Source organism: Python bivittatus, unplaced genomic scaffold (genome assembly GCF_059951505.1).
Source record: "Python bivittatus isolate LINGU-HERP-01145 unplaced genomic scaffold, Pbiv_v1 ctg000700_np1212, whole genome shotgun sequence".
Taxonomy (NCBI): domain Eukaryota; kingdom Metazoa; phylum Chordata; class Lepidosauria; order Squamata; family Pythonidae; genus Python; species Python bivittatus.
The window spans coordinates 2,837,750-2,850,168 of NW_028277098.1; the positions used below are offsets into that span (position 1 = coordinate 2,837,750).

General features: G+C 40.3%; 1 protein-coding gene across 2 annotated transcripts in view; it reads left to right on the top strand.

Annotated features, from left to right (window-relative positions):
• LOC103068121 (flavin containing dimethylaniline monoxygenase 3) overlaps nucleotides 1–12,419 on the top strand; it is a 48,959-nt gene that overhangs the window by 17,956 nt on the left and 18,584 nt on the right. Inside the window, exons 2-7 of one of the 2 annotated variants that reach the window (XM_088153975.1) lie at nucleotides 1,213–1,406; nucleotides 2,700–2,889; nucleotides 2,999–3,064; nucleotides 4,318–4,522; nucleotides 5,057–5,194; nucleotides 11,396–11,584. In XM_088153975.1, coding sequence (XP_088010101.1) covers nucleotides 5,063–5,194; nucleotides 11,396–11,584 — 321 coding nt within the window. In that variant the 5' untranslated portion in view covers nucleotides 1,213–1,406; nucleotides 2,700–2,889; nucleotides 2,999–3,064; nucleotides 4,318–4,522; nucleotides 5,057–5,062. Of the gene's footprint in view, nucleotides 1–1,212; nucleotides 1,407–2,699; nucleotides 2,890–2,998; nucleotides 3,065–4,126; nucleotides 4,523–5,056; nucleotides 5,195–11,395; nucleotides 11,585–12,419 lie in introns of those variants that run through there. The other variant, XM_088153976.1, reaches the window with a different exon arrangement.

Sequence of the window (12,419 nt, forward strand, 5' to 3'; positions counted from 1 at the left end):
ATAGTTATTGTCTATAAAGCCCTATATGGCTTGGGGCCGAGATAGCTTCAGGACTGTCTGTTCTGAGTAGAATCTGTCCACCCAAAGTATAAAACAGAAAGTGTTTGCTGAAGGTCCCCACATATGAGCAGACTCAGAAACAGGCATTATTTATACTATGATGATTATTATACTGCTCTTATATTGTCAGTTTTAATTATGTATATCCTTGGACTATAATCCATCTAGAGCTGTCTGTGACTGAGGCTGTAAAAAAGCCACATAATGCAAAAAGCATACATATACATACGTATAATCTATTTAGGAGACTCTTATTCATCTATTGGAAATCACAGCAAAACTGTTATTTTCTTTTGAATCACTGCTGTTCTGCAGATCTTGAGGAGAAACACGTTTTCTACTATGAGAAAACCTTGCCCCACTGCACCTCTTGTCTCCTGGGCCACTACTCCAGCCCCGTAAAGCATTCAGTTCTTGGACGGTTGCCTTTTCCAGGTTTCAAACTTTTCCCCTTTGGCACCCAACAGTTGCAACACGGTGTGACTTATCCACTGTTGCAATATGCAACTATAGTTATATCTATTAGAAAAAGCCTGTTCTTTGTATTTTGAGGTCAGCAGAAAAAGTTGTGAGTTGGCTTCAAGCTACTTTGTGAAGAATTGGCAGGTGGTGGTGGAAATGCTCATAGTTGGTAAAAAAGACATTAGCATATATTTTCAAAATGTTGGGTACATAGCAGAAGGGGGGAGGGGGAATCTACTCAGTGGATTTCTTTCCATTATTACTTTTGATAAAGCAATTTTTGATGAACCTCCAAAACCCAAAACAGAAATCACTGAAAAACAGAATACAGACCCATTAGTGTAGCTTTCCCCCACCCAGCCTTCCCCAAGCTTGAGGCCCATCAGATATGTGGATTTCAACTTCCAGAGTACCCTGGTATCTGGTAGGCATGTAAGTTACAACATGCTGCCCTGGGTATTCAAGGAATTATAATGCCCTCCAGATGCTTTGGCATTATAATTCCTAGAATTTCCAAGAAGGCATCTGTTTGGAAGTCTGTATCTGTACATCATACATAATATGACTTTACTATTAACATGCAAATACTGGATAGTACAAGTGCACAGCTTTTGTAAGCATGCCCAAGGATTGCACAATTTTGGGGAAATATACTACTAGTACTATCTTACTTTCTGTTATCTTTTGTAGCAGAGAATGAAGCAACAGAGACTCTGGAGAGTTGCCCTGATGGTATTTGCGTCAATTGTGCTAGAAATTAATGGATCCAGCAGAAGCAAGCTCTGCCAAAACTTCTAGGGTACATGCTGACACAAATCCTTGTACTGAGGGAAGTAATGGAGACTTGAAGACAAAGGAAACAAATGGTGGTAACTGCAATAATTGTAAGTTTAAGATGGGATCCCAACACGGTGTCCAAAGCTCCCACTGACATTTCCTTTGATGCTCCTAGGCTTCCATCCTCTCTCTACTTTGTAATTGCTTTTAAATTTTGATTTTGGTTTTGAATGCCATTCTGAAGGACACTGGCATGCCACAAAAGCAAAGACCAGTCTCCAGAATTACCTTGCTTTCCAATCTAATTAGAAAATAAAAATGGTGAGTGGTTGCAGCTCAAATGGCCTCTCCTCTGCCAAGAAAGACATTCCAAGGGGAAGTAGCTACAGGAGTTTTCCATAAGACGTTGCATTTCCTTTGACCCAGATCATCACCAGAAATCCCCATTTTCTCAAATTTACATCAGAATTCAAGCTACAGTACTGAAGCAAATTGCTTATCACACAACCTATTCAAACACATTGCAATAGATGCCCCTTCATTACCTTTGCCCCTTTCTCTGCATATATCAGTTGGCTAATAATCACATAATGTTGCCTTAAATTCCAGTTGTAATGGAACCACCTCCTGATTCCTGAATGGGAATAAAAATCTGCTATTTAGTGGTTTCTTTGATTATAGTCTTTCTCAGAGTAGTTATACAACTCACTTGAAACGTAGGCAGTGGAATCAAGAGGCCAGGCATTAATGGCAAGAAGAACTTTGCTGGATCAAACCTAATTTATGCCAGGGTTCTGCTCCACTGTGGCCAACCAGATACCAAAACCTGGATGCAGTAGAGAGGCCATCCTTCCTCACTTAATGACCACAATTGGAACTGGAATTTAGGTAATGCAGTCATTACGTGAATCATCACATGACTGGACCCAATTTTACGACCTTTTTTGCAGTAGTCGTTAAGCGAATCACCACAGTCAATGAGCAAATCTTGCGGTTCCCCATTGATTTTGCTTGCCAGAAGCTAGCTGGGAAGGTTGCAAATGGCAATCACGTGACCCTGGGATGCTGCAACCATTGTAACTGTGAGCTGGTTGCCAAGCGCCCAGATCACAATCATGTGACTACAGGGGTTCTGCAGCAGTCATAACTTTGGGCACCGGTCGTAAGTCACTTTTTTAGCACTGTCGTAACTTTGAACAGTCATTAAACAAGCAGTTGTTAAGTGAAGACCACCTGTATATACCAGCGTAGCCTCCACTATTTTTTCTAAACCATGTTTGAAGCATTCCAAGTTGGTGGCCATCCCTTCATCTTCTGGTAGCAGATTCCATAGTTTAGCCCTGCATTATCTGAAAATGTACTGCCTGAATTTCCCACTCAATTTCCTTTTGTGATCCTAGATTGAGAAGATCTACTTTCTGGGACTTCTGAGAAAGCAGTGGCAGACTGAATACAGCTGTGGTGGAATGAGGAGCCGGTGAATTGATCAGCTCCTTGGAACACCTCTCCAGAGGAAGGAGAGGACCAGGATTGCCCACAAGTGCTCCATACACTGGCTCCCCCAAGGAGACTGTAAGACAGTGATCTCTGGTGGGTTTTAGAGCTCTGGGAGCTGGGAGAAAGTCATCTTGCCTAAGCTGCAGTTTGGTGCCTTCAAAAGGACACTGGGTTCACATGCTTCCTTTCTTAACCACTTTAGGAAATTGCTTGTTAATGGCTTTTTGGATGTTGAGAACTTTCAGAAGGGCAACTTTCATTACACTTGGTGAGTTTCCTTCTATCCTTGACAAAAGAAGTTTCATGCAAGTTTAAGGACTTTAATTTTTTTTTTTGAATAAACAGCAAAAGGGTGACTAAAACATTGATTTTGGAAAGTTATAAATGGATTAAGAGGCCAGATGGGCTTGAAATAAGTTTTTGAAATTAATTACAAGAATACTTCCTTGTTTAAAATTTTATGAGAGAGAGAGAGAGAGAGAGAGAGATTTTTTGAAATCTTCCAGTGGAAAAGTGTTGTTGATAAATATGATAAGAGGGGGCTTCGAAGGTTGACTTGAGGGAACCAAAGAGAACTAAAGATTATAATTAAAGGAGAAGAGACCCATTAATATAGAATGGAGCAATGTTATTTGACTGTGGAAGAATTCAAGGATATTTGGGAACAATTCACTCAGAAATTACTCTTAAGAATGTCTGCTATTATAAAAATGGATTCAAAAGAAGTTAAGGAAGAGGAGCAGATTTTACTGAATAAAACTGAGGCTGATTTGAATGTGAATCTGAAAATGGATTTTAAAATGACAGGCTACAAGAATGATATGGAAAATGATGTTACACTGAATTTACAAATGAAACTGGATAGTGTCTTAATAATTAAAGGGCATGTACAAATAATAAATCAGAAAAGTGACTTGCATAGCTTTCTTATCTTGGATTTACAAAGGAGACATGTTAAACTTGTGAAGGAGTTTTTGAGAGGAAATAAAAAGAAAATGTTAAGAAATCAACTTGTGGGATACTATTTGAAAGGATTAAAAATTAAGATTCTTAAAAATAAATGGAAAGAATACAAAGTGTCACATATTGACACAACCCATAACTCCTTCAGTCATTGCCAACTGAACATCAGTATATCAGATCTGACTGAACTGACCACTTTTCACTCATTGACATTTAACTGTACTAGCCTTGTTGGTACAAGTTCCAACCATTTCCCAATAATCCTGACCAGCCCATGGCTCATTTATAATAATTTATAAGCAAGTTAAAAGTCTCTAATCATTTATAACCAAGATAAAAGCCATTGGCCCAACAACAGACACCTGAGGAACCACACAGTTCCCATGCTTCTTTGAAAGACCTGTTCTTTTTCCTTTTTCCTTTTTCCTTTTTCCTTTTTCCTTTTTCCTTTTTCCTTTTTCCTTTTTCCTTTTTCCTTTTTCCTTTTTCCTTTTTCCTTTTTCCTTTTTCCTTTTCTTTTCTTTTCTTTTTTCTTTTCTTTTCTTTTTTCTTTTGCAGTGCATTCCTGTTTCCCCAAAGGCTGCAGATTCTCAGGAACCACAGTCAGCCCACAGGTTATGTAACCTTGCTCTAAAGGAGCTCCTCCTACCTTTCAGAGGCCAAACTCTAAAACTAGCAGGGAAATATATTTGTTTTTCCTTGCTGAGGTCTCTTGTGTGGTGGAAAGAAGCTGACAGAACAAGAAGAACAACAGCCCAAAGAAGTAAGGTGATGGGGGGGGTATGCTTTGTGTGGAGTGAACAGCAAATATAAGAGGAACAAGTCAAGAGCTGGAAAGGGAAAGGGTGAAAATTTATACCAATACTTCTCTCTCTGATCCCTGTTCTGAATTCCTTAGAACAGCATTCCTGAAACTGGAAAGTGTAGGTAGGGATGTCAATATAGCTATTAAGCAGTAGGAGCCTTTGCCTGCCCATGCCAGTTCTAGGCTTTGGGCAATGCCAAAAGTCTTTTTTAGAAAGATCCCTCTCCACAGAAGCATGTTCCAGTCTTGGTCTATCTACCTGGATTATTAGACTCCTAAAAGGTTATTGAACCTTTAAAAAATTTACCTAGAACTTAGTGGTTAAGGTAGATGACTCCTGAGGGGTAAACTGGCATCCTTGCAGTGGCAGTTAAGGGTTAACAGTGGACATCATTGATGTAATCAGTATCTGATTGTTGGGATTTTTTGTACCACCATTTTTTTAATGCAAGGACAGAACAAGCTTTGTCTGTACAATTCCTTTCCCATTAGGGAACCATGGTACGCCGTGTAGCAATTATTGGAGCAGGAGTGAGTGGTCTTGCATCCATCAAATGCTGCCTGGATGAGGGGCTGGAGCCAACATGCTTTGAGAGGAGCGATAGCGTTGGAGGACTGTGGCGATTCACGGTGAGATCTAAATACCCCATCTGTGTGACAGATGTACTGGCCTTGAAACTTACTTGCATATGCTGGAGCTCTTCTTATGCCTGGAGTGTTCCATCCCCGTTTCTTTGGTTGGCAGAATATCTGATATACTGTATGTTTAGATCTTAACTCAAGATATCTTGAATTTGCAGTGATGATATTAGAGATTTTGTTTATAGTGGATAGTGGAAAATCTTATAGAAACATTATGGTTATTGTGAAATTGTGTCAACAAAACATGTATATGCATTATTTGTGAAATATATGGGTTACCTTTCTAAGTCCATTGAATGTGTGCTATCGAAAATCATAGTGGGACACGAAAGCTTGACTGGTACATGGAAGAAGTTCATTGGTGCTCCTTGCTTTCTAACATAGTATGAAAAGTCCCATCTTTAACATATTGGAGTGTATGAAAAAGTCCTGACCAGAGTTTTATTCAGTTCATGGAACACTTTCAATAGGGTAGCGAATAGGAGCCATTCATATTGCTGTATGTCTTTACTCCATCTCTTTACTCTTTACATGGAGTAGGTCCCAGATCACATAGAACTATTAATGGAATTCAAGTAAAGATTGGGTAGTTCCCCTTCAGACTTACAGCTGAATGCATGGAAGTTGGGAATAGATAGGAGAGGGCCAGTGTGAGTGTTCCATTCTGTACACCAATTGAGCCTTCCACAGATTAAGCTAATGCCTGAACAGGACTTTATTATTGGGAGAACCCAAATAATCTGAACACCCAGGAAATCTGAGCAGCTAGCCAGAGGGGGCCCAATAAGATTTATTTGACCAATCAAGAATCAGTTAAAATCAGTTCATAAGATCCCCAGTATGTCTGTTGTTTCCAAGATCAGCTGTTGCAAGCCCCAATTAACCTTCATTGTTAAAAACAGATACTTTATAGGCATTACCCAGTGCAACTAAAGGGAATTTAGAGAGCCATTGTTCATATATGCCAGGGTGTCGCACACATGGTATTCTTAGGTGTAACCCCTAGAGGGCGTCAGTGAAACATGTATAGCCTGGCTGTGAGATCTCTGTTCTAGGAGGCCACCATCTGTCACTTCCACACATGTCCCAGTCCTGATCCTGTGCAGAATCCAGATATTAACAGGAATTGGATAACCTTGCTGGTACAGCAGAGCATTCAAAAGCACTGACTTATGCTTGACTTGGTCAATCCTGGAATCTGAAAGATACATAGATGGGATGGGGGAGATTAATGCCTAAAAGTACCTGCCTGCTATGGCTCTTTATTCCTTTCTTCCTTCATAACCTCACCAGTTTACCAGATGAAATTATGGGTCCTTTTTATTTTAAAAAAACTTGATTGCACACTGCAGTGAAAGCATGCTGGGCTAGCTCCAGTCACCCTCCATCAGATTTCTCTGTATTTATGGAGGGTCTCCAAATGGAGTACAGTTGTGTGAGATTCTGAAGCAGGCTTAGAAATTGAAAATGGAAAAGAAAAAGGGGTGACATCTCGCATAGTTTATTTTTCTGGAGTTGGCTGTTGTCATGAAAAGTGCCTTCTTCCTTTCTTAATTTGTTGACTGGTTGGTTGGTTGATTGACTGATTTGATTATATGTCTTATGGCCTGAACAATTTCAGCTGATTACGTAAACGTGTCCATAAATCTTGACATAAATAAATCACATACTGTAAGTCCATTGTGTGAGCCATAAGCCACTGGTTCCAGGATGCAGCAGGAGCAGAAAAGAAAATGATCTCCACCCTGAGTAGCTCCATCAGGCTTTGTCTCCTGTCTCCTTCCTGCCACCTCTGACTGTCCTCCAGCTGTCTCTCCCTCAGGCTCTAGCAGAGGAAGGGAAAGAGCCACTCCTTCAGCTTAACTGAGAAACCAGCAACTTATGGCTCTTGCTGTAGGCTAGACTAGGAAGTCAAGGGCAGTGGCCAACCACTTCCATATGTCATCAAGAAAACTGTGGGAAATCCTCAGGAGTCAAGCTTGACTCAAAGAAATCTTTACTATGTTTTAGTCTCTTTGAACAGTTTCCATTTCCAACTTGCAAATGCATTCAAATAATTAAAACGTCACAGCTGTTTTTTAAAGATCCATATAAAAATAAGAGCTGGGTATCTGAATGTTCAGTTTCCCTTTGCTTTGCTCCCTCCTTCCTTTTTTCTTTTCGTGTTCTGTGTTTTATACTGCACGTGTGAGGGTATGGATTCCCAGGCCGCTCTAGGAGAGTGTTCAGATCAAAGCAAGTTATAAATACTTCAGATAAATAAATATTTTTCAAGAAACTATGATTACTACAAATAGTAGTTTGCAACTGCTGTTATACATGCTTACCATTATATGTACATATGTTTTCAGAAAATAATGCAATAATTAATGCAGGAAATAACAGGAGAAAATTAACTGCATTGCAATTCCAGGATAGCTTATAACGTGAAGAGTCTCTCTCCAAGTTAATGAGTGCATTTGACAGGACTTTGACATCTGTCTTCTTTTCGTTGCCTGTGAATAAGCTGTGGTCTTTTGTCTCAGTTATGCAATCCTTCATCTGCAGAATATTAATCTAACTGCAAACATGTTAGATAACATTACAAGCTGCTTGACTGAATACTGGCCCGCCTTAATCTTTGGATTGCTTTCAAATTGGCAGGGTCTTTGTGCAGGCTGTGGGCTTTTCTGCACTCCAGTTTTAAACTGCTGGACCCCTGAGAGTAAAACCAGCTGGAAATGAAGAAGGTTTAAGAATTTCATTTCCAGATTTCAGTTGATTCCTCTCCCTTTGGGCTGACATTCTGTCTCGACTGCATTTTCCACAGCTTCAGATTGTAGATTTCCCTGCTTTTTTACCCCTCCTGGACCAGTAAAAGAAAAAGAAGAGAAAAACAGCAGTTTTTCCTGCCACTCAGACTAGAAGGAGAAAGTGGCAGAAATCTTGTCAATCTGACCTGCTCTGGAAGGAAGGAAGGAAGGAAGGAAGGAAGGAAGGAAGGAAGGAAGGAAGGAAGGAAGGAAGGAAGGAAGGAAGGAAGGAAGGAAGGAAGGAAGGAAGGAAGGAAGGTCCAACAGAAGTTTGGAAGAACAGTTTGGAAGAACTTGCAAATTTGTTCCCATGGAAATCAATGGCAGGTGTATTATTTTTTTCCCCTTAGCATCCCTACTTCTTCTTCTCAAATCTGCAGCACACATAAAAAACAGACAGAGCTTCAATCACATAGCTGTGGCTGCCATCTTGCCTTTTTCCTATACTCTGCTGGGACCCCTGCAGGTCCATCTTTTCACTGCTTTACCTGTGATCCTGTAAAAAGAAATGGTCGTGAAGGTTAGTGGGTGACCAGCAGGAGCATTCCTGCCTCGGCACACAGTGACTGACTAGACTGGAATGTTTTGCCTACCATGAATGAAGTGCAGCAGGTGATCTGAAGAGCACCACTTGAGATCGCACAGCTCAGAAAACACTTTTCCCACATAGCAGAAAAAGATGGGTAAGCAATTGCCTTCCCAGTGGGTGGGGGATGGCTAGAGCACAATGTTGTGTATTGCTGCCCTCAAGAAATGGGTCGGTCAGGGAAGTTCCCACAAATTAGAGCAGGCCTCTAGCAACAACAAAAATACAGCCCCTTAAATGAAAAATGGGAAATGATTAAGGCAGCAGGCTAGAAACCAGGAGACTGTGAGTTCTAGTCTACCTGAGGCACAAAGCCAATTATTTGCTTTCAACCCTAGGAAGGAGGCATTGGTGAAAAAGAAAAAAAAAAAAAATTTCCTTGACTGCTGCCCCCCCCCCAAAGGTCTTGAGGTCATAAAGTCACCCACAGTGCTCAGAAAGAGACAATATATTTTTTCCAATGGAAATAAACTTTTCTGTAAACTTTGAATTTTGAAGTTCCAAGGTAGATAGGCTGGCTCATATGCCACTGATTGCTGATCCCTCTTCTGACATCTGAAAATGTTTCTGATAGATTTGCAGCTATAATCCCCATACCTCTAAATAACAATCTGCACTCCTGAGAACTTGCCTAAGGCAAGTGTAGGTAAGCATTTCCCAGCCTCACGAAGAATCAGAATCGGGTTTAACAAAGAAGGGATAGTAAATAAAACAGAATCCCTATAAGGATATTGCCTTTTCTTCTTTTCTTTTCTTTTCTTTTCTTTTCTTTTCTTTTCTTTTCTTTTCTTTTCTTTTCTTCTTTCTTGACAAAAAAAATATGAAACCCACAAAGGGCTTCTCCCAACAAATGCAATTATTTGCACTGCTGGGGATTGTACAAGTAGGTGTCTCAGTCTTGTCCTCAACGGAATGAAAAATGCCCCTCATCTCCTAGGGTCTTCCCTTCTTCTGGTAAGACCCTAGACTCTTGGGGGTGGGGGTGGGGAGAGGAATGGAGCCAGCACTGTCAGCAATCAAAGGCTGAGACAAACAGAGCCCAGCTGATGTCCATTTGCCTGAGAGGAATTTGTTGGTCTAGGATAAATTAATGAAAGTCCTCTGCCAGGGACATTCAGCTGTCTCATTTCCTGGTAAAAATGGGGAGGAAATTTCCATTTACCAAGATATTCCCAGGTCAGCAGTCAGCCCTGTTCAGGTATCTGTAAGTTGTTGGACCTCTGCACAAGTGGACCTCTGTGAAGGCAGCTGCATTGTATGCAAAGTTCCCTCCCTAAAGAAGGGAAAGAGCTGTGGCAGCACCTGAGTCCTGGCCAGGAGGCTGGAATTGAAACTTATTGGCCTTCCTAAGGAAATATCAGTAGCTATTGTGATGGCGTATATCTCTATCCAGATTATATATTGAATGCATCTTCCCAATCCAACTGATGTCCTACTTTCCATCTCTATTCTGTTACTGGTATATACATACAGTGTTAAAGCTGGAACAATGAAAGACTGCTCCCTTTGGGGCCCTCCATGCTAATTATCTACAGCAGTGTTTCTCAACCTTGGCGGCTTGAAGATGTGTGGACTTCAACTCCCAGAATTCCTCACCCAACAAGGCTGGCTGGGGAATTCTGGGAGTTGAAGTCCACACATCTTCAAGCTGCCAAGGTTGAGAAACATTGATCTACAGCATTGTTTCCAATGGCTCTAGAAAGTTCTGTCCCTTTTGATAGAGATGTATAGATATATTGTCTGTTATTCATCCAATTGTTCATGTCTCTCTCTCCTCCCCCCCCCATATTTTTGCCCACCTGTTGTCCATTTTGCCAGATAACCTTTTTATGTTTGCTGATCTTTAATAAATAAACAAACAACAAACTATATTTTTGCTAGCTGAACTGAGTGGTGTGTGAGCTTGGTCTGATCTGAATATAGAGATTGACTGGAAATGTGTTGGGTGTAAACTAACAGAAAATTATCCATAGTAATTTTCCAACAGCATACCTTTTCACATATTTGCAAGTATTTTCTGCAGGGAAACAAAGAAAGTGGAGGATTTATGCTGATTCATTCCATCCATCCAGGGTGCACAGGAAAGGTCACTCTGCACATATTGTTAGGTGCATATACAGCTCCTTTATACCAGAAAAAAATCTTAGGGGACCAAATTCCCCCTCACACAGAGGAACCTCATATGTAATCCATAAAATATTTTGTCTTTCTTACTTCTTCCTTATCCTTGTAATATTTTGCCTGGTTCTGGAAAGCCCCAAAATTTGCATGTTGTTTTGTTGCATCATTCACCTCAGGCCTAACTTATGGAATCTGAATTAATATTAATTGCTTCATCTTAGGAAATGCTCTATACTGATTATATTGATTTCTATACAAGTATGTGAGTTCCAAAATCAGTTGCTATCACTGACTACTGTAAACTACATGCCACCACTTGTTTTATGAATATTGTGCTTTCTTTGTGTCAATCAGCTATTTTGGTTGCTTCTGGCAAAACCTTTGTCTGGGCGTCCCTATGGCTGATCTAAGAAGTTTTTCTTCACCATGTTGGCCTTACAATTCTGCAAGCAAGCAAAATTGGGCTAGCAAGCCTAGATTTTATGGGCAAGCTCAAAATGATCCATCACTTCTCTCAATGCAAAGTACCATCCCTAGTTTAGCTCCTGCCCCCCCCTTTTTTGTGCAATAAACAGAGCTGAGGAAAATCCAGCACCCCAAATTTCAAGTTAACTGTAAATATTTCCACCTCCTGCAGCTCTGTTTTTTTACAACAATTTTATATATGATCTGTCTTTGTTTCTCTACCAGGAGACTTCAGAGGAAGGCAGAGCCAGCATTTACAGATCTGTGTTTACCAACTCATGCAAAGAAATGATGTGTTTCATGGACTTCCCTTTCCCAGAGAATTTTCCCAACTATATACACAACTCCAAGCTTCAGGAATATATTGAACTATATGCCAAGCATTTTGATCTCATTAAATACATACACTTTAAGGTAACAGATTACAACCTGATTGAGAAGGGATTTTTAGCAATTGCCTCTCATTGCTGGTTCATATTTAGTTTGTGGACCCCATAAATCCTGACCTGTGCTGCTGCTTATGGTTCCTAGATAACAGTCAAAAGATGTTTTCCCCATTGTGATGGGAAATTGAAGGAGGTAGTAGAAAATGATGGGAGGATAACAAATGGAGGAAAAAAGCATTCTAGGGCTCTCATAAAAGCCTGTGAGTAAGGCAGGGCAATAGGACTAGGAGAGCAGACAAAGATGGCTGCTGACCCCTCAGATTTATGCAGATGGCTGCATAAACCATGGTGTACAAATGGGAATATACTAAGTCCAAGCCACACAATTTTTATTATTATGGCTTCATGCAGAATTGGCAAGCTTTGCAGATACTGGACACCATCTTGATACAGCTTTCCCCCCTTCCCCCCATTTTGTTTTTAATGAACATTGCTGAAATTTCATCCCTGAGATCTCACAATACTTTATTGTTCTCAACTGATACCTTGCAAGGGTTGGCAATCTTACAAGAATTCTGCCATTTAAAATAAAATTTAAGAATAATCTGGGTATATTTATACATGATCTGAAGTATCATGGGCATTTGGCATCACTGAGTGCAGCATTGTCAATGCCTGGCTTAGCATACTATGCAGATTAAGACATAGATATTATGGGTTGCAATCCTAAATGCATTTATTAGGGATTGATTGACTGATTGATTGATTGATTATGTACCACCAAGTTGTTTTTAACTCTTAGCGTCCACATAGATAGATATTAGGGATAAGTCTTACTATACAAGATGGTTTTCTTTGAGTAA